The 21,220-nt window shown below is 46.2% G+C and overlaps 2 protein-coding genes and 1 non-coding gene across 4 annotated transcripts in view; all 3 read right to left on the bottom strand.

Annotated features, from left to right (window-relative positions):
- Edc3 (enhancer of mRNA decapping 3) overlaps nt 1-2,471 on the bottom strand; it is a 34,598-nt gene extending 32,127 nt beyond the window's left edge. Inside the window, exon 1 of the mRNA XM_051197560.1 lies at nt 2,371-2,471. The gene's annotated coding sequence lies outside the window, so the exon portion shown is untranslated. The remainder of the gene's footprint in view (nt 1-2,370) is intronic.
- A 993-nt stretch (nt 2,472-3,464) lies between these two features.
- On the bottom strand, nt 3,465-3,629 carry LOC127232016 (U1 spliceosomal RNA). Its single transcript, XR_007835321.1, has one exon. It is a non-coding gene; the product is annotated as a U1 spliceosomal RNA (small nuclear RNA).
- A 2,752-nt stretch (nt 3,630-6,381) lies between these two features.
- Nucleotides 6,382-12,658, bottom strand: LOC127231800 (cytochrome P450 1A1). Of its 2 annotated transcripts, none has more exons than XM_051197556.1 (7): nt 12,559-12,658; nt 8,989-9,839; nt 8,365-8,491; nt 8,188-8,277; nt 7,971-8,094; nt 7,749-7,835; nt 6,382-7,603 (listed from the first exon to the last, which is right to left on the bottom strand). In XM_051197556.1, exons 2-7 carry the CDS (start codon nt 9,823-9,825, stop codon nt 7,294-7,296), a joined length of 1,575 nt encoding a protein of 524 aa, XP_051053513.1. In that variant the 5' UTR covers nt 9,826-9,839; nt 12,559-12,658; the 3' UTR covers nt 6,382-7,293. The 2 variants fall into 2 exon arrangements, with proteins under 2 accessions (XP_051053513.1, XP_051053514.1); XM_051197557.1 differs by having other exon boundaries at nt 8,989-9,836; nt 12,559-12,655.
- Between the last annotated feature and the right edge of the window lie 8,562 nt (nt 12,659-21,220).

The raw sequence follows: 21,220 nt of genomic DNA, 5'->3' as shown, positions 1-21,220 counted from the left end.
GTCTACAGAAACCCTGTCTCAAAAAAAACAAAACAAACAAACAAATATCCCAAACAAAACAAAACTAAACAAAAAAACCCACCAAAACCATACAGTTGTTTTAGAGTGAGTTCCAGGAGAACCAGTGCTACACAGAGAAACCCTGTCTCAAAAAAAAAAAAAAAAAAAAAAAAAAAAAAAAAACCCAAACAAAACAAAACAAAACAAAAAAAAAAAAAAAACAAAAAAACACCAAAACCATGCAGTTGTTTTAGTGTATGTATGCATTACAGATGATAGTTCAGAAATTTTTCAAAGAGAAGGCTGGGGATGTGACCCAGCAGTGGAGGAGTATTTGCCTAGCAAGAACAAAGTTCTGAGTTTAATTTTTAGCACCGTCAAAACTTTTTTAAAAATTAAAAAGCTGAACAAAAAGGGTTGAAGAGAAGGCTCAGTAGTGAAAAAAACGTCTGCTCTTTCAGAGGATCCCAATTTAATACCCAGCATACACAATGTGGTTCATAACTTTTAACTCCAATTCCAGGAGATCTGATGCCCTTTACTGGCCTTCTCAAACACTGCACATGCATGATGCTCAGAAATACATTCAGGTAACACTCATACACGTAAAAATAAAATAACTTTTTTTTTTTTTTTTTTTTTTTTTTTACTTTTCAAGACAGGGTTTCTCTGTGTACCTTTGTAGACCAGGCTGGCCTCAAACTCAAGTGTATGCATGTTTAGCAAATCAAACCCAGAGCCTGTGCTTTTTGCTAAACAAACTCTGTTACTGAGTTACATCCCTAGCACAGGACAAATAGTGAGGCCTTTTATTTTCTACTTTTCCATCTAGTTATAATCTCAAAGAGTATCACTACACAAACCTAACACATGGCCTCACTATGTAGCCCAGGCAGGCTCAAACTCAAGATCCCCCAGTTCCTGGGTGGATACTGTTGATTACAGGTATGCATCATGACACTTGGTCATCCAAAATTTTTCACAGTAATCCTCCATGGACCTATAACCTAAATATCACAAGGAGCTCCACTGTGTCTCTATAAAGATGCTGCTATTCTGACATCATGAAAGATCAATTTATGCTGTTTTAAGACTTCACACAAGTGGAATCATGCAGGTTCATGTCTGACTTCCTTTCATTAACAGTACATCTGTGAAATTTGCCTGTTGTATGAAGCAAAAGTTAATTACATTGTCTGTACTGTATCACTTAGGTACAACTCAATTATTTTAGTCTGTCTACCAAAATAAACAGTTGGACTATTTTCAATTCTAAGTTCCATTTTAAATAACTAACATTTGTACAATCAGAGTCGAAATTCTTTTAACTTTATTAGAAACTGTCAAGCAGAGTCAGGTATAGTGGTATACACTTATAATCTCTAAAGCAGCTGGGTGGGCACAACACCAAAACCAATAATCCTTGGTAGTTAAAAAGCCAAAACCTGTGGTGGGACATGCCTTAATCCCAGCGAGGCAGATGCAAAAGGCCTTTTTGGTCTAGACAGAGAGTTCTAAGCCAGCCAGAGTTACACAGTGAGAACGTCTACCAAAAAAAAAGGTACTTTGCAACCACTTTTACTTCAGAGAAACCAACAACTAGGATATTTGTGCCCAATGCATAACAAAAAACTGGGTTACAGCTCAGGGCTCCAGGTGAGATACTAACAGCTCAGAGTTAGTCATTTGTATTGTGGAAGGATTAAGGCTCCTCTTAGCTTTGCAATTGGAAGACTGAAAATCAACTGACGAAGGTGGTGAGGACTATTCCTCCAATTCACACCAACACTTAAACCACAGATCAGGTTTTACTAACAGATGCAGTCAGGTCACAGAAAGAACTGACAACGCGAGCAGTGCACCAAGTGTGCTCACTGGTTGGGCATCATTTTCTATCCAAGTATGTCAGTTGCCAGCCACTATGTGGAAATCGCACTCTTCCCGGCTGTTAACCTCAGTGGCCGAAAGGAAATGGAAGGAAACAAAGTGAATGAGAGAGAGAGCAAGTCGCAGTGGTAACCTAAGCTTGCCTGAGAGATCAGATCGCAGTCGCCTCACATCTCTCTATATCGGGACTCGCACTTCACATCCAAACCCTTGGGCTATGTCTAGACCTAACCCAGTGAGTACCCGATGCCTGCGCGCGTACACAGACACACAGAGTTCCTACATACACACACCCACACACGCACACACAGAGTTCCTGCCTGCCAATATATAAAGGTCTACAAGGCGCGCACACACACACCCTCAGTTCCTGCCTGCCAATACAAGGCCTGGAAGCTCGCAGACTAAAAACCAAACTGAGTTGACCACCCCGGAAGCGCCAACCAACCAGCACCGCGAACACCCGGCCTCCCTCACGCTCACCTCCCACCGTCTACACCAGCCTGCGTAGCACACCACACCACACCAAGCCGATCCCACGACGCCAAAACACCACGGGGCTTCACGCCCACCTCCGCAGCCACCACCACCGCGCCGGAAACGCCCCCACGCCTCACCGACCTGGAGTGATGTCACTTCCGTTGATAGCGTAATACGCAGGAGCGAAGAGATCAGGGGGCGGGACTCCCGGGAAATTTAAGAGAAACAGCGATGAGGGCAGCGATTGAGGGAGCCAGCGGGAAAAAAATGCTGGAAGTGTGCTGGCTAGTTTGTCAATTTGACACAAACTAGAGTTATCTGAAAGGCAGGAACCTCAATTGAGAAAATTCTTCCATAAGAATAAGACCTGGGGCCGGGAGGTGGTGGTGCACGCCGTTAATCCCAGCACTCGGGAGGCAGAGACAGGCGATCTCCGTGAATTTGAGGTCTGCCTGGTCTACAGAATGAGTTACAGGACAGCCAGGGTTATACAGAGAAACCCTGTCTCGGAGAGTGGTAGGGTGTGTGTGAGAGAATATACGCAAGCCTATAAAGCGTTTTTAATTAGTAATTGATGGGGAAGGACTCAGCCCATTGTAGGCGATGTTATTCCTGAGCTGGGTCCTGGGTTCTACAAGAAAGGGTTGAGCAGGCCAGGAGAATCAAGCCAGTAAACTGCACTCATCTATGGCCCCTAGATCAGCTCGTGGATCTTCCCGGATCCTTCCCTGTTTGAGTTTCTATCCTTACTTCCTTCAAAAATGAAATATAAGCAAAATAAACCCTTTCTCCCTAAGTTGGTTTTTGGTCATGGTGTTTCATCCCAGCAATAGGAACCCACACTGAGACAAGTGGTACCAGAAATGGGGTATTGTTGTGACAGACCTGATCATATTTTGGGGGCAGAGGTTGCAGAAGGACCTTGGAATTTTGGGCTAGAAAAGGCATGGAACATTGAGAGTTCAGTGAGTTGTTCTAAAGGAGCTCAGAATATGAGAACGTTGCGAGTGTGCAGTTGACAGAAACCTGGCTTGTGAAGTTTCAGAGGGACATTTAAAGACTCTGTAGCACCGTTTGTCTGTTTGTTTGTTTGTTTCAGGGGAGAACGAAAACCTGGTCCCCACTACCACAAATTATGCAGTCTTTGAGTTTCTTGCATTTGGAGAAATCGCAGGGGTCAGCACATCCGGAGTGAAATGGATAAGCCTCTCCCTAGGAAAAGCACCTTCATGATCGTGGTATCTCCCCTGCTAGGTAAGTATACCATTTGTTATTTTTAACTAAGATTCTGTGGTTCTGGTTAGTTGAAGCTAAAGAATCAGCTGTACTTAACAGAACTGCTAAAGGGAAATCTTTGCTGGGATACTCAATGTTGTTTGACTGGAACTGAGAAATTAATGGTCCTTAAGAAGAGAACAGAGACTGGGCGTTGGTGGCACATGCCTTTAATCCCAGCACTCGGGAGGCAGAGGCAGGAGGATCTCTGTGAGTACGAGGCCAGCCTGATCTACAGCGTGTCAGGATAGGCTCCAAAGCTACAGAGAAGCCCTGTCTCGAAAAACCAAAAAGAAGAAAAGGAAGAGGAGAACAGCATTATTGAGGTGAAATTTTGGTGGGATTGCTTAGAAGTTAAAAGCTCTTCTTGCTCTTCCACAATCATCCATAACTCCAGTTCCAAGGAATCTAACACCCTCTTCTGTCCTCTGAGAAAACCAGTCAAGCTCATGGTGTATGTCTTAGGGTTTCAATTGATGTGTAGAGACACCATAATCATAGCAACTCTTTGTAGAAGAAAACAATTAATTGGGGTGGCTTACAATTTAGATGTTCAGTCCATTATCATCATGGTAGTACATAGCAGCAGGTAGGCAGACATAGTGCAAGATAAGGAGCTGAGGATACTACATCTTTGATCCATAGGCAACTGGAAGTGCTCTGTGACACTGGGAGTAGCTTGAGCATAGCAAACCTCAAAACCCATCCCCACAGTGATACACTTCCTCAAACGAGGCCACACCCACTCTAAGGCCACACCTCCTGTATTAGTCAGGGTTCTCTAGAATCACAGAACTTATGGAATGACTCTAAATTTATATATGGGAATTTATTAGAATTACTTACAGATTGCAGTCCAACAATGGCTAGTTATGAATGGAAAGTCCAAGAATCTAGTAGCTGCTTAGTCCCACAAGACTGTCTCGGTTGGTTTTCTGTATATGCTGAAATTCCAAAGTAGGCCCCAATGCCAGTGAACCAATGGATGTGCTGATGAGGTGAGAGCAAGCAGGCTAAGAATGAACACATTCCTTCTTCCCTTATCCTTATATAGGCTTAATCTGGGTGTAGCCCAGATTAAAGGTGTGCCTTCCAGCCTCAAGGTCTGGATTAAAGGTGTGCATCATCCTGCCTCAAGATATTCATCAAAAGCCTATTGCCTTCTTGCCTCAAGATCCAGATCACAAGTGTGCCCTCCATTTCTGGATTATAGTTTATTCCAGATAGAGTCAAGTTGACAACCAAGAATAGCCATCATACCTTCTAATAATAGTGCCACTTCCTTTAGGGGCTATTTTCTTTCAAACCACCACAGTGCACATACATACATGCAGGCAAAACATCCAAAATGCATAAAATAATCTCTTATAAAAAATTAAATTTTCATGAGCTCATAGATTCACACACACTTGAAGGGTTTTAATTTATGGGGACATATTTTTGAGTCAGTGTCTTGCTATGCACCCCTCGCCAGATTTAAACTCAAAGCAATTCTCTTGTATAGTTTTGAGATTAAAGACATGTGCCACCATACCCAGTAGAAATTATTGTCAATACTCAAACTATCCTGTCTTCAGGAGCTGAAACCTACTCAAGCTTGTTCCAGGGTGATTCCATCCATTCCTGGAATCTTTGTAGCATCTTTACCATCTGGCATGACCAAGTGTTCTAGGATTGTCTTTTTTTACTACATCCTCTGTCCCAGATTTGTGGGCAATTGCTTTCCTAAAAAGGCCTGGATCACAATCTGGGTATTTCAAAGTTAGAATGCTCATTTTCTGTGAGCTGGTCATTGCCCCTACAATCTAGGATGTTAGCCAGGCTTGATGGTACATGCTTGCAAATCTCAGCTCTCGGGAGGTTAAGACTTGAAGATCAAGAGTTGGAGCCAGTTTAAACCACAAATTGAGACCCTGTATCCAAAAATAAACAAACAGATCTAGGAAGTTGACAGACAAGTAGATAGAGATGCATCATATTGGCTACACTTAACCACCCTTCTGTGGTGATATATTGTTTGTGATCAAATACAGCTTGTCTGAAGATCACCCCTATCTGGCACTGCCTCTCTGACATTCCTGAGGGATGAGGCTTCAGCATTGATATGTGAGCCCCTCAAGAGACTGCTTCTCATTCTTAAGGAAGGCTCTGCTCAGATGCCCCCCTTCCAAAGACCTAGGATCCCAGCATCCCTCCTCACTCAGTCCCATCACCAGCTCAAGAACATATGTTCCTTTATTTGGACTGGTAAAACCCTGATTAATACATATTAGATTATATGCTTATGGATCAGACCCTTCCACCAGCCTTGTGGAATTGGGAAAGCAGTCTTTTGTTTAGAGTGCAAGAGAATACACTGTATCATTTGTGACAAATTAGAGAGGCCGGCACCACTAACAGTCCACCTGAGAGCAGTCCTTTCACCTCTCCATTGCTGCTCCTCTCTTCCCCACAGGAAAACACTGCATAAGATTGAAGTCAAGGTGTGAATGTGGCTTAACTTCAGGTTGAAAACCTTTCCACATGGCTAGACAGTGGTGGTACAGGCCTTGAACTCAGTTCTCAGCAGGCAGAGGTAGGTGGAGCTCTGTGAATTCAAGGCCCTCATCATCTACATAGCAAGTTCTAGGACAGCTAGAATGTTACACAGAGAAATCTTGTCTCAAAAAGAAAGAAAAGAAAAAAGAACAAAAAACAGAGAAGAAAAGAAATCAATAATAATAGCAAAACAGCTCTCCATGTGTAGTAATCAGGTAATATTTTATTTAGCTCAGGTAGGTATTTCCTACATATTTCTGGATACTTGAGTTAGCGTTTTCTCTGTGGTATTAAATGCATTGATCTAAAGCTCTTAAGATATGACTAATATAAATGCATAAACAAAATACAGGCCAAAAAAATGTCTTAGGTACAAACATTTTTTTAAATGAACATTTTATACAGTAAAGAAGAGAGACCAAGAGATGGTATAGTGGTCCATGACTGTATCCTAGCACTTTGTATGTCAGTAAAACCAGAAAAAAAAATATGGCTACACAGCAAGTTCAGAGGCAGCCTAAGCTGCCCTGTCTTAAGAGTCGTCCCTTTACTCTAGACCTGGTCCTACTGCCCAGAGAGTCGTTCCCTCTGTTCTTGGATCTTCCTAGACACAAGACCCAGCACTTCCTGAATAGGAATAGGAGCTTTGCAAGGACAGGAGCACCCTGCTTATTCCTATGTAGGATGAATAAAGGTGATCCCCACAGACAGCATCCTAGACCCATGTGGGAAGGCTGTTCAGCCCTAGCAAATGGCAAGAGCACCTCTGTGGCAGTATTTTAAGATGTCTTCTCCCTCTGTTCTGGGCTTCTCCTTTATACCTGACAGATCCTGGCATGACTTGCTCTAAGCATTTTCCAAACTGGTCAGCCAATGGAGCACCTGGGGAGCTCTGAGACCCAGGAACCTCCTTACCATTTCAGACCTCCTAGTTGCTGGTGAGCTTGGGAAGGCCCTGAAGTTCCAGTGGGCCTCTGCTGTGCCCAGTGTCTGTGATCAATATGTGAAGAAACAAGTCCGAAGTAGGAGGCAGGCACAACCCCAGAATCTGTGTTTCTGGCTGAAGTTAAATCCTTGGAACAGTCCTTTGTTCCATTGACCACACAGAGCAGTCTAACCCTGGAGATGCTGAGGCCCAGAAGACCGCATCTGCACTTGGAAGTGTTCACAGCGGGCATGCTTTAAAGTCAGCCCATAGATGGGAGTCATATCCACCTTCTCCCCTGGTGACACAGTGAATTCTATTTGCTGCAGCAAGATGGCCAGGAAGAGAAAGACCTCCAATCGGCCAATGGTTTCCCCAATGCACTTCCGCTTGCCCAAACCAAAGAGAATGACCTTCTCACTCAGGACCTTGTCCAGAGTGCCGCTGGAGGTAAGAAACCTTTCAGGCCGGAACTTGTCTGGGTCACCCCACAGTTCCCTGTAAGCAAAACAAGACAGTTGAAGAAGATGTTCAGGGGCTTATAAACATCAATTAGGTCAATCCCCAAAGGGCAGGAGGGTCTGCAGCCCAGGAGAGGATGAACCTAGCCCACCCAGGAGATTCCACTGCCCCATCAACTTACTGGTCATGGTTAATATGCCACTGGCTCACAAAGATGCAACGTCCCTTGGGAATATAAAAGCCACACAGATTGGTATCTCTTGTTGTGCTGGGGATAGTGGAAGCTCAGTCAGGCTCAGTGCCATAAGGGAAATCTACCCCCATCTCCCATGCCATGTCCCTCTCAGGAGCCCTCACTGGCTATGTACACTAAGGCCTAATATCAATGACTCTGTGGCCTGACCTGTGGGGGATGGTGAAGGGGACAAAGGATGAATGTCGGAAAGTCTCCAGGATGAAAGCCTCCAGATAGGGCAGCTGAGATCTGTCACAAAGCCGGGGCCTTCGATTCTTGCCAATCACTGTGTCTACAGAATACAGGGATTCAAGAGAATTACGGGGTTACCCAGACTTTATCAGGGTCCCCTACTTAGAGTCCTTTGCATGGAGCTACCACCTACCCAGCTCCTCCTGGATCTTTCTCTGCACCCCAGGGTTTGTCACCAGGTACATGAAACTCCAAGAGAGAGCAGTTGTGACAGTGTCAAATCCTGAACAGAATAGAACAGAGGGAGAAGTTAGTTATGAGGCAGCTTGGGGCACCTGAGCACAGAAATGATACACTGAAGAGGACGTACCAGCTCCAAAGAGGTCAAAAATGATACTGATGACCTTGTCATCTGACAGCTGGACATTGGCGTTCTCATCCAACCTTTTGTCCTGACAGTGCTCAATGAGGCTGTCTGTGATGTCCCGGATGTGGCCCTGGGAGCAAAGGAGCACAAGGTGAGACATGTCCCAAGTCCAGACTGACCTCGCTATCTAGGCCTGGCCCCTCACTGTCAATAGCACCTTTGTTCAAGAGGTGACACACTGAGGCTATAGTCATAGCCTCTCATTGTGCCTCCAAGCCTCTTTCCTATCTCAGAGAACTGGCGACCCCCAACTCAAGGGACCCTGAAAGCACAGAGCCTGACACTCTTAGTAAGTAGACGTTCTCTAATTTTTTTTTTTTTTCTACCATGAGGCCATGAGACAGGATTTTTTTTTAAAAATCTTCCTGGTTCAACAGGAACTGACACAGGGCTCCTCCTCTTCAGTGGCCCTCATCCGATTGATACACAGAAGGATTGGACAAGAGAAGTTCCATTGGCCTGCTGAGGATGGAGTGCATTCTGTTACTGGCTTCAAACCTGCCTGTTACGTTCTGGCCCAGAACCCTGCCTGCTTCCCACAACCATTTGCCTCTCCCCAGCCTCTACCTTCTCAAATGTTCTGTAGTGCTCTTTGATTAACTTCTGTGTGAAACTGTAGAACTTCGTATTCAAGTCCTTAAAGACATCCAGGGAAGAGTTAGGTAGATAGCGGAGGACAGGTATGAAGTCAGCTGGGTATCCAGAGCCAGTAACTTTCCCAAACTCATTGCTCAGATTGACTATGCTAAGCAGCTCTTGGTTGTCATGGTCATAACGTTGGCCAAAGCACATGGCACAGATCACATTGGCCACTGACACTACCAAATAACTGTAAGGATCAAAGTGGCCAGCCTCTGCCATCAGTTTCTGGAACTTGCTGATTAGGTAATCAGCTTCCTTGCTCACATGCTCCTCCAAGTAGCAAGAGGATACAGAACCTGGGTCTGAAGCTATAGAGAAACTCTTCAAGGCATTTTGGGCCAGGCGCCGCCGAGCAGCCCACATTGGTCCACAGTCTGGGTTGAAAGTCATGCTCTGGCCATTACTGATGAAATTGAAACTGTAGAGGTCTGGCCGGCCCTTGAAGTCATCTCCCTGCCGCACCAGGGCCTGCCGGATGGTGTCCAGGCCACTCAGCACCACCACAGGTGTGGAGCCAATGCGGATCTGCAGGACGTCCCCATACTGCTTGCTCAGCTCTGTCAGTGACAGGTGTGGGTTCTTCCCCAGGGTCAGGACATGCCCAATGAAGGGCCAGCCCCAGGGCCCTGGTGGACTCTTCAGGCCTTTGGGGACCTGGGTCCTTGTGGCTCTGATCACCCAGAATCCAAGGCAGAAGATGGTGATGGCTAGGAGCAGCTCTGTGACTGACATGAAGTTTAGAAGTCCACACATGGAAGACATGATCTAGATGGCTGCTGAGAGGTGAGGCAAGAAGAAAGAAAAAACAGACTGTCAGACTGAGGGTAAGAGACAAATATCCTAAAGGGTCGCCAAGGAAAGAAGCCTGTTACCTAGAGCTTCTTACTAGGCATGGAAGGAGACAAAGATTATTTGTTGAACTGCCACCATGTGCCAAAAATTCCATAGTTTCCCCCCCCCCCACACACACACACAGAAAGCTCAGGTCAGGTGGACTGAGCTCTCTTACAGAGAAGTACCCTGGAAGCTAAGTGTGGTTTGGTTTTGATCATACTACACACACACACACACACACACACACACACACACACACACACACACACACACGAGAGGGAGAATATTATTATTATTATTATTATTATTATTATTATTTTGGTTTTTTGAAACAGGGTTTCTCTGTATTGTTTTGGAGCCTGTCCTGGATCTAGCTCTGTAGACCAGGCTGGCCTTGAACTCACAGATATTCGCCTGCCTCTGCCTCCCAAGAGCTGGGACTAAAGTCATGTGTCACCAACACCAGACTCACACAGTCATTTTTAATTCAGTCTTAGCCCCAAGCCTATGAGGAAGGCTGCAGTAAGACTCAGAGAGGGTAACTAACATTCTCAAAGTTACACAGCTAGGAAATGTGGGAACACTTTCAACCCAAGTCATCCACTTCCAGAAAACCTCTCTTAACTACTACTGCAAGATTTCAAACAGTGATTTCCAATGTCTGTGGTTTCCATTAACCCCAATGCTGTCATTTACTTTGTATTTCCTAAAATCAGCTTTACATCCACTATGCAGCATCATCTTATATTTTTGGTTGTGAGCCTAGCCTTTAATGACTGAGGCATCTCTCCAGCCCAGGCAGCATCATCTTAAACAACCTCTGTGTCTAAACACAGCTTCCACCTCCCAACCCATTTCAATAAATGCACAATTAACACATATCACCCAAGAAGTTTCTTTGGGTTCTACCTGCCACCTTTAGGGAAGCCATCCTATAGGGAAATAAAGATCATTTGCTCCTTCAGCCTCATTTCATTCTTTAGCAGGGAAATAAACCTCCAATTGGGTCACTGATTTGCCCCAAGTCATTCAGCAATAGTGACAGAGCCAGGATTCAGAGCTCTTAGGGAAATTTCCATGGAATGCCCAGCTACTATCACAGGTGCCTCCCTTTGAAAATAAAAAATTGAATTATCAGGTTTTTCTGTTCATCTCAGGGTCAAAAGAAACCCACATAACCCCAGTAGAGAACAGGAATGGGAGAGGGTACAGAAAACTAACACCCAAGCCACATTTCTCTGAGCCCTGGTTCTCCGAGTTCAACTGAGCCATACTTTAAAAGCAGCTAGAAATAGCTCCTAGTAAGAGTAATCCAGGCAAGGCTTTTCATTGTGCTCAATTCTCATGAATGAATAGCCTGGGCTTCCCCCACTTTTGCAGGTGGTAAGAAAGCAAAAACTAAATGGAAGATTCCCATCTGGCTAGGGCTATAAGGAAACTACTGACTGGAATCAGAAAAGCCAAGAATGGATCTCAATAAAAAAAACTAAGAGGACACTTTCTCTTTAAGCTTGTTCTAGAAAAACTATGCAAATTTGCAGACTGCTCTAAGGCTCTGCACAGTCAGGAGAGTCACTTTGCAGTGAACTACAGTCCAAGTAGCCTTGGAGTAGTCATTTTATCTTAGAGGTTTTAGTTATATAACTGAGACAGAGGTAAAGCAAGATTGTCCCAGTCAGTTGGGGGGGTGTTGATACATACCTTTTTAATCCCAGCACTTAGGAGGCAGAGGCAGGTGGATCTGTGAGTTCAAGGCCAGCCTGTTCTATAGAGCTAGTTCTGGGACAGCTAGAGCTATACAGAGAAACCCTGTTTCTAAACAAACAAACAAAAAGATCCAGAAGTTACAGATCCTGGGAAAAGAAGATCTGAACCATGGAAGGCAAGAAGATGTACAACTTCTACCCCAAATAGTTCAGCTACCTTGAAGTGAGAGGGGCTTCCTGGAAGATCTGACTCTCCAACACACAAGAGACCCAATTCCTTCAGTGAAGTGGGGATACTGCCAGCCTGTGTGCACAATGTCTTTCAATAATTGGTATCCCCAAGGACCCCTAGCCTTTGTAAGAAGAGCCAGGAGAAATGCAACTTGTATTTCCACCAGCTAGCAGTCTATCAAGCAAGTTGTATCCCAGCAAGGATGGGACTGGGAACCCCTGAGCAGTGGGTGGTGCCAAGGCTGTTGCTGAGGCCCTGCCAGAGACTCTCAACTCTGACATGCTACCCTTTGGGAGGGCAGAGGCCATCAGGGTTAGTTTTTAAATTAGACAAGACTACAGCTAGGAAAAGTTTAGTGCATCTCCTCTATATCCACCCTACTCACCCAGAGAGCAGCCCTCTCCTCCACTGCCAGTCCTGAGGAAGGGGCTACATGTGCAGGAATGCCAGAGCCTTCCTCCTCACCACTAATCAGTGAGACAGTGGAAGTTAACCTGAAAGTGGAGGGCATCTCATTTGTTTCTAAAGATCTGACACTAGCTACAAGTCTTTTTAGTTCTCTGCCCTTAGTTTGCCCCCTAAGGAATTTGCCTGATCACAAAAAAAAAAAAAAAAAAAAAGGACCTTAGTTTCTTATCATGGAGGGGGGCTACCCAGCAGCCCTTCATCCAAACTTACCCTTTCTTGGGAAGGAGAGGCAAGCCAGGAGCCCTCAGTACTCACCGTTGGCTGTGAGTGTGCTCTCTGGGGACCCCAAGGAAGATCAGGGAAAGATCCAAAGAACTTTCAGGGTCAGGGTGAAAGCACCACCACCTTTATAGGACTCTGTGTCTGTGGCCACGCCCTCTTCCTTGGAGCCTAGTGGTGGGCCAGGGGGAGGGGCAGCCTTAGGGAGTGCTCTAGGTGTGGGTGGGGTGGGGGAGATAGGCAAGAAGCCATTATGGGGACACCTGATATAGGTGCGGACACATTAAAAAGTGAAGGCTTGGGACACCCCACTTTCAAGATGCTCCATGGGCACCGAATCCTGCTGAAGGAGGGGGTTCGAGGGGAAATCCTACAGCAGCCTAAAAAGCAGTTATTGGGAACTCCATCCCGGGCCATGGGGATTCCTTTCCACTATTTTTGTGCGCCAAAAACCCTGGGTGTGTAAGATTCTCTCGCCCACTTAAAGTCAATGATGCCAGGAAAGGCTGGTGGAGGAAGAGCTGCTGGGTGGTGACTTGGTGACTTTCCTTCTCTGGTTCCTGAGTCCAAGCTCGCGTGAGAAGCACAACGACCCCAGCCCCGAGGTCACGGACAGGAAGGCCAGTGGCGCCAATTGAACTGACTCTGTCCCCCACAGATTGGGTACTGACCGAAGTTCATGCTGCTTGATCTAAGGGTGGGGATGATAGAGGACGTGCAGATCGCACCTCTAGGGTCACCTTAGGCAAGCTACAAGACTGAGACCCCTCTTGTAGCTTCCCCTGGACTCCAGAGGCTTGCTAATGTTTTTGCATACAGAAGCAGACCACAAAATGAAATCAAGTGGCGGGGAACTGTGGCTCTAGCTGAGGAAAGGGTGGAGGGAGGATTCACGCAAGTAGGCAGAAGGATCAGGGGCCACAAAGCGGAGGGGTGCTTGGAGCGCACGCAAGCTTGGGGTGTGCGTGCTTGAGATTGCTCCATCCTCCGGGAGCAGAGGTCGGCCTGCCTGTCCCTGCCCCACCTGGCTGGGGGCGAGGTGTCCGTGAGTAGCGTGAGAAGGGCCTGGAGGCCTGCGAGCAGCCACCCAGCTACCCAGCTCACAACCGGGCACGTGTCCCAGTGCTGTCACGCTAGCAGCGGGAGGGGAACCGGGGGTGAGGCTCTTAAAGGGCCAGTCTGTCTTGGGGCGTTGGGGTGGGGCTTGAGAGATAGAAGTATTCTAAGCTTTGCAAGGGTGCGACTAAATAGAGTCGGGCGGTGCAAAGGGCCAGGTTTGCGTGCAGAGCTTGGCTTCTGCCTGAGAGCAAAGGCCTGACAGTGTGTGTCCACATTTTTAGTGGCAGGACATCCAGCACCACCCGGCACGCCTAGCTAGCTGTTTTGCAGGCGCTCTGGGGCCCTGAAGAGTGCTCCCAGAGTAAGATTTCTAAAGAGAAACGCTAAACTTGTTAATTCAGCTCAACCTGTTCCTAATTAACATCTTCACCTTCCCTCCATTGTGAGATCCCAAACCCAGAAATAACACTACCATCTGCTCTGTGACCAAGGCCAGGAAAAACAAAACAACAACAAACAAACAAACAAAGTGAAACAAAACAAAAAACCTCATCCACTCCCTCACCTCCCACTCCACTCACAAACCATCCTTATGCATTGCCCAGCTATTTGTAAGGACCTACTACGCACTGGACACAGGACCGAATCTAGCAATGCTGCATTGATGGAGTTTACCCTCTGGTGGGGGAAAACAGGTGATAAGCAACAAAACACAGAGACTGGCATAGTGGGGGTGGGGGAAGTCAAGAGAAACAAAAATGATAAGCAGAGGCCAGTTCACAACTGTGAAAAAGGGGTGGCCCAGGGAATGCTGTCTGAGATGACACTGAGCAGGGCTGAGTGTAGAATGAAGAATTAAGCCTCTCAGGCATCTATCTACCTGGAGGATGCACCTGATAGAGGGTACACCTCCTAGGCACAGTGGTTCCACAGGTACTAGTTATGTGAGGAGGTTGTGGGAATGGGGGGGGGTGTTTTCCTGACATTTGCCCCTATGCAAGAAGTACTCCCACCGAGGAACATGAGAATCTGTAATGTGGAGCAGGGATGATCTGAGCAAGATTACTCAGGCTTCTGTGCTGAAAAGAGTGGACCAAGAACACATCTGTCTACTTTGACATCTGTCTAGCCCCACGGCCATAGTCTCATTCAGGTCCCTGTAGCTGCTCCCTCAAGAATGGATTCCCCTTTGCTTCTTGACTCTTTCAACTCCTTCTCTCCCCCCCCCCACCGTGCCTCCCAAAGTGTGTACAGACTTCCTGTTACCACTTTTGCTTAAATACTTTGGTATGTATCTGAAGACATAAATTGGAACCTCTGCAGAACCTACTAGGTCTGCCCATCTGGGCTTCTAGTAGTCCCAATTTTGAGTCTTAAATAAAGCATGGCTTCTGCCTGGATCCTCCCCCTACAGCAAGTTAGAGTTCCTCTGATGTCCATTCCCGCACTTCTTTCCGGCACTTCTTCAGAGCCATTCTCAGGACACCTGACCCCATAGCTATGATCCTTATCCAATCTGGATCTTCTTCCTCTGTGTCCCAATGCAGAAAATCTGCACATGAAAAATTAATCAGATTTTTGTTTGTTTGTTTTTGAGACAGGGTTTCTGTGTATTGCTAGGGAACCTGTCCTAGAACTTGCTCAGTAGAACAAGCTACCCTCGAACTCACAGAGATCCGCCTGCCTCAGACTCCTGAGTGCTGGGACTAAAGGTGTGCGCCACCGCCGCCCAGCTTAGATATACAAGTGTTTATGAGGTAGAAAAATGGTGGCCAAAACTGCATTATAGATGGGTACATGGCAACAGTAGTATTGAGCCCCAAGCAACAAGTGCTGGGCATGATGGTACATACCTATAACCCTAATACTTGAGAAGCTGAAGCACGATGGTTTTCATGAGTTCAAGGTCAGCTTGGGCTACATAGTAATATTAGACCAGCCAGGAGTAGATAGCAGACATAGCAAGACTGGCAAAAATAAAAACAAGGAGGAGGAGGAGAAAAATGACAAAGAGGAGAAAAGAAGGGGGGTGGATCAATTGTGTAACAGAACAAACATAGGTGAAGTGGGCCTTCTCAGCATCTTTAGAGTCATTCCACTCACTGCATCTCTGACTCCCACTAAGAAATATCATGGTATTCACTCTGGAGCAAGAAGCAGAGAATTGAAAGAGCTTGTGTAGAAATAAATCCTGGCCAGGAAGTGGGAGAAAGACCCTTCTAGATCCCTCAGCCTGCTCTACAGTCATTCTCTTCCTCCTTTTTCTGTTGTCCCTACCAGTACCTTAGCTCCAGAGAGCCTGCCTGCTCCTCATGGCTGGAAGACCTAGTTCTGGGACTTGCAGCCAGGAACGCAGGAAGCCCCATTGTTTGGCTTATGTTCTCTACCAGGATTTTTACTCCAAAGCCTTTATTAGCTAATAAAACCAGTCCCTCTTTTCCTTCTTAGCTGGAGAAACTGATGCCAGAAAGAACAGGCCCAGTGGCCTGGCGAAGATGAAATCAGAGCCTAAAACTCTGGCATCTTGTTTCCAGGCAATGGCTCTTCCTGCTAAGGGAAGCCTCAGGGTCACAAGCTCATGCTCTAAGCCAAGACCTTCATCTCCCCAGACCCTGTGCTCTGGATTAATGGGGACCTTACCTTCACTATCACTAAGACTTGTCTGGACTACCAGCCACAGCTGAAGGAATAGGGCCCTGGCTAATCCCTTGCTAATTGACAGGCAGAAGGTTTGGAGACCTTGGCACAGAGTTTAACACCCAATCTGAGGTCAAAGTTTATATGCCTTTGCGTGAGAAGCTAGTTGGCTTTCTGAGTGACTGATACCAGGAGCACATTGGGAGGGGACAGGGCTCTGGGCTGGAGGGAGGCACATAGCTTGGAAGTCAATCTGGCAGAGTCAACAGCTGGGGGATTCTGGTCAGTTCTTGAGGGCTAGGTAGCAGGAGCCAGGAAACAACACTACAAAAATCCTTTACCCCACAGGAAAGAGAGGAGCCACACCTCAAAGAAAGCCTGAGAGGGGCTACAGAAACCTGAGAAGGCTGAGGCAGGTGACATAGGGACTCTAGGGGAACTTTGAATGGATGTGAGAAACTCACATTGCTGACCTAGGCAGGAGTATAAACAAATACACTGTAGTGGAAGGTGGGAGGCAGACGTATGGGAAGAGTAGAGTTTGGGTAGAAGTGGAAATGTGTGACTTGGGTCTCAATAGGTCCTCATCCCACCCAGTCACCTTCCAGTGAAGTTAAGATATAAGCCCTAAGTACCTTTTCTTATCTGTGCCCAGAGAGCCACCGTGATTCAGTTGGTAGGGCCCAGGGCTCAGATGGCCCAGCCCTCTACTCGCTGAGCTCTTGTCTGCTGTAGTTAAAGCAATGTTACTTTCCTAGGACAGTCCTACTCTAACCCTGCCGTAGTAGTCAGTCTTAAGGGTCAATTTGACTGAATGTAGAATCACCATGGAAACCTACTCCTGTGCTTTTCTATAAAAGTATAGAAAAGAGATTTGACTTTCAATGTGGATGGCACCATCTCTTGGGGTCAGGGTCCAGGACTGAATACAAGGGAGAAAGCCAGGAGCAGGAGCATTCACCTCCCTCCCTCTGCCTGCTGACAGCAGATGCAGTGAGGTGGCTGCCTGTGTTCCTACTGCTAGGCTCTCCCTTACCACAGTGGAGCCCAAATAAACCCTCCTTTCCTCAAATTGTTTTTGTCAGTTACTTTGCCACCACAAGAAAAGTGATGAATACACCTGTTGTCCTGACATAAGTATTTAGGTGCCCTCTTTTATTCTTAGAAGATTCTAGACTGGTTGTTGGGGGGGGGGTGTCCTACATTGAATTACGTGGTCACCCCTGTGATGCTGGACTTTTGAAGGTTCTGTAAACCCAGCATTTAGTATTCTTTCTAGTTTCAATTTTATGCCACTGTCCTTTGGGGACAGTATCCCTACTCTCAACTGTTAAGTTTGTTGAGGCTTACCCTCCCCCAGGCCAGGCCACTGAAATGCCTATGGAAGTTTCTATTTGTTTGTTTTGGTTTTGTTTCGTGTGGGTTTTGTTTGTTCGCTTGGTTTTTGGTTTTTCAAGACAGGGTTTCTCTGTGTAACAGCCCTGGCTCATTGCATTGGTGGTGTAGTGGTGAGCATAGCTTCCTTCCTGTGGGAGCTCTGATAGAACTAAGAGACAGGGAGGGGTGTAGGGGTCCTCTTTCTGCAGGGGTTATTATACAAGTTGCCTGGGGCTCATTTCTAAAGAAAGTGCCTATAAATTCCAGCACTAAAAGTGGAGACAGGAAAGGTTCCAGGTTTTTCTATACAGTACTCCTGTCTCACTGGGTAGTGGTGCACACCTTTAATCCCAGCACTTGCGAGGCAGAGGCAAAAGGATCTCCAACTCTCAGGACAGCCTAGTTTCAGGACAGCCAAGGCTACACAGAGAAACCCTGTCTTAAAAAAAAAAAAAAAAAAAAAAAAAAAAAAGGAAAGAAAAAAGAAAAGGAAAACTCATCTCAAAAACAAATAAATGGAATTGCCAGATAATGCATACACACACAAAATAAATGTTTAAAAGAGAGAGAGAGAGGAATAGGGATGAAGGACAAAAATCAAGCAAGCAAACCAATCACAGAGAGGGAATTGGTAACTAGGTGAACCTAGACCCAGTTTTCCCTAAGGCCAATGAAGCTCAAGCACAAAACATCCTTATTGCTGCCTATGATTTTGTTTTGCTTGCTTGCGTGTGTGTGTGTGTGTGTGTGTGTGTGTGTGTATGTGTTTATGTGTGTATGTTGTATGTGCACATGTGTATGTCAAGGAGGACATGGGGTATCCTGCTCTGTTACTCTCTATCTTACTCCCTTGAGACGGGGTCGCTTGCTGAACTGGTGGCCAGCAAGTCCCAGAGGTCCTCTGTTCACTGCCCCCACAGCCCTGGGGTTACAGCTAGAGCATCACATGGGTGCTGGCAGTGTGAACTCAGTCCTCATGCTTGCACAGCAAGTGTCTTACCCACTAGGTCATCCCCCCAGCTCCATGTTTTTGTTGGTCTGCCATTTTTTGTTTACTCAGTGCCTTGGTAAACCAGGGGAGCACTCTACCATTGTTCTATATCCCCATCCTACACCCTTATTATTTTAATTAAATCATCACCACTGGGCCTTTCCCCCATCCCTTTTTCCTTCTTCCCACTTTTTCCTTTCTTTCCTTTCTTCTGTCCTTTCTTCTTCATTTCCTCTCCACTTTATAGGATGAATTGGGCTTTGGGAATTTGTCCAAGAATTACAACCCTGATATAAATTACTTTATGTAGCCAAAAGTAGATGTCTAGGGGACAATTTAAAATAAGACTCAAAAGTTCAAATGACAAAAGAAAAATTAAAAAAAATATATATATATATATATAAAGGAATTACAACCCAAGCCTTCCAGCCAGGGAGCCAAACCTAGCATCATTCTCTGAATGTTAGGCAAACCCACACCAGGGCATGCCTTTAATCCCATAGATAGAAACAGATTGATCTCTGTGAGTTCAAGCCTAGCCAGAGCTATACTGTGGGGCTCTGACTCAACTGCACCCCCCAAAACCCTACTTACAATGTCCCTAAAGGAGGCTCACCAAGGCTGGACAAAGTCCTAAGGAGTTACACCCTCTCTCAACTTTCTACTATTCTCCCCTTCAGCATCAGGGCAGCTTTGCTGACTAGCCATATTTCCAGAAGTCTGTGATGCTGCTGGGTTGCATTGAGTGTCTATGAGGGGTCACTGCTTTCTGTCATCTGTAAGGCTCTTCCTGCTCTCAGATGCCCTAGGAAGCAGGCAGCTATGGCCTGCTCTCAGATGCCCTAGGAAGCAGGTGCTATGGCCTGCTCTCAGATGCCTTAGGAAGCAGGCAGCTATGGTCGGATTCTTACTGCTTCATTTGTTCTTCACTGCTCTCAGCCTCAACCCTTCCGTTTCCGGCTGCAGAAATAATGCCAGTCTTCCCAAGATGGCCAACTTTGACATTTTCAGGATGATCAAAATGGGGCTCTGGGAGAAATCCTTGCTGTTGCCTGAGAGGTGCTTCTGGGGCTGCTCCACTCCATCTTTGACAAACCCCCCCATTTTATTCTCTCCTCCTGCCCAGCACCCTCCACTCCAGAACTCGGACACTCAGAAGACTCATCTTCACAAAAGGAGTCTGAGAGGAAAAGACAGCTTCATCTTTCTCCTTTCCTCCCATCCCGTGCCAGAGCCTTCTAAGCTCTGGCCGAGCAGGAGGCACTGACAACCTTCAGGGGCCAGGTCACAGTGCACAGAGGAGGCAGTGCACAGCGCCAGGGGTGGCCAACAACCTGGGCCGTTCCCTTCTTCTCTCCATCTGTTTTGCTTTGTGCCTTTCCTTTTTTTGTTTTTGTTTGTTGTTGTTGTTTTGTTTTGTTTAGGCAGTGTTTTGTTATATTGCCCCTACTAGCCTTGGACTTGATGCATATCCTAGATTGCCCTGGAACTCCAAATCCTCCTACCTGAGTCTTCCAAGTGCTGAGATTACAGGTGTACACTACCACTCCTAGTTTGTTTGTTTGGTTTTTATTATTCTATTTACTTAGTTTTGATACAGGGCTCTTGCTACGTTGTCCAGGCTAGTCTTGAACTCCTGTGCTCAAGAGATTCTCCCATTTCAGGCTCCTGAGTAAGGACAGGCTGTACAACAGCTTAAGGGTTGCTTTGTTTTAATTAGCCTATTGTCAAACTCTTTCAAGAATGCAAGGCTTGCCTGCATTATTCATAAATGGAAGTTTTCTTCTAGAACAGTAAATGATGCAGTGTGTGTGTGTGTGTGTGTGTGTGCTTGAGTGTGTTCAGAGTTGGAGATGAACCAGGACCTCATGCCTACTAGACAAGTGCTCTACCACTATGCTGGCTGGTTTTATGTCAACTTGGCACAAGTTGAAATCACTTGAGAAGAGAGAACCTCAGTTGGCCTATAGCAAGCCTGTGATGAATTTTCTTAATTAGCGGTTAGTGTGGGAGGGACCAACCCATTACGTGTGGTGCCACCCCGGGCAGGTGGTCCTGTAGTATATAAGAAAGCAAGCTGGGGGAGTCTTAGAGACAAAGCCAGTAAGCAGCACTTCTCTATGGTCTCTGCCCCAGTTCCTGCCCTGACCTCTCTGGATGATGGATACAAGTTCTGAGATGAAATAAACCCTTTCCTCCCTAAGTTGCTTTTGGTCATGTGTTTTTATCACAGCAGTAGAGAAGTGAGACAACCACTAAGCTACATTTCCCAACTGGCAGAATAGTTTGTGCTCAGAGAACACTACTGCACCCTCCATATGACAGATGAGCAATAGAGGGTGCCAAGCTGGGAGTGGTAGTGTGCACTCACAGACTGAGGCAGGGGGATTGCCATGAGCCTGGGCCATATAGTGAGCCTTGTCACAGTCTAGAGAGGGATAATGAAGCCAAATCACTATGACAGCATGATTTTGGCACCATGAAGGAACCATGTCCAGAGCCACACATTGGAGGTCTCGGTTTACTGGAGGAATAATGGTGCCTTGTCAGCAGGGCTTCATAACACTGAGGTAAAAACAAGTCTTTACCAAGAAAACAATACATTTTCTTCAGAGGAGGGGTCAGGTATTCTAG

This window comes from Phodopus roborovskii, unplaced genomic scaffold (genome assembly GCF_943737965.1).
Source record: "Phodopus roborovskii unplaced genomic scaffold, PHOROB, whole genome shotgun sequence".
Taxonomy (NCBI): Eukaryota; Metazoa; Chordata; class Mammalia; order Rodentia; family Cricetidae; genus Phodopus; species Phodopus roborovskii.
This window is presented reverse-complemented; position numbering and strand designations above follow the sequence as displayed.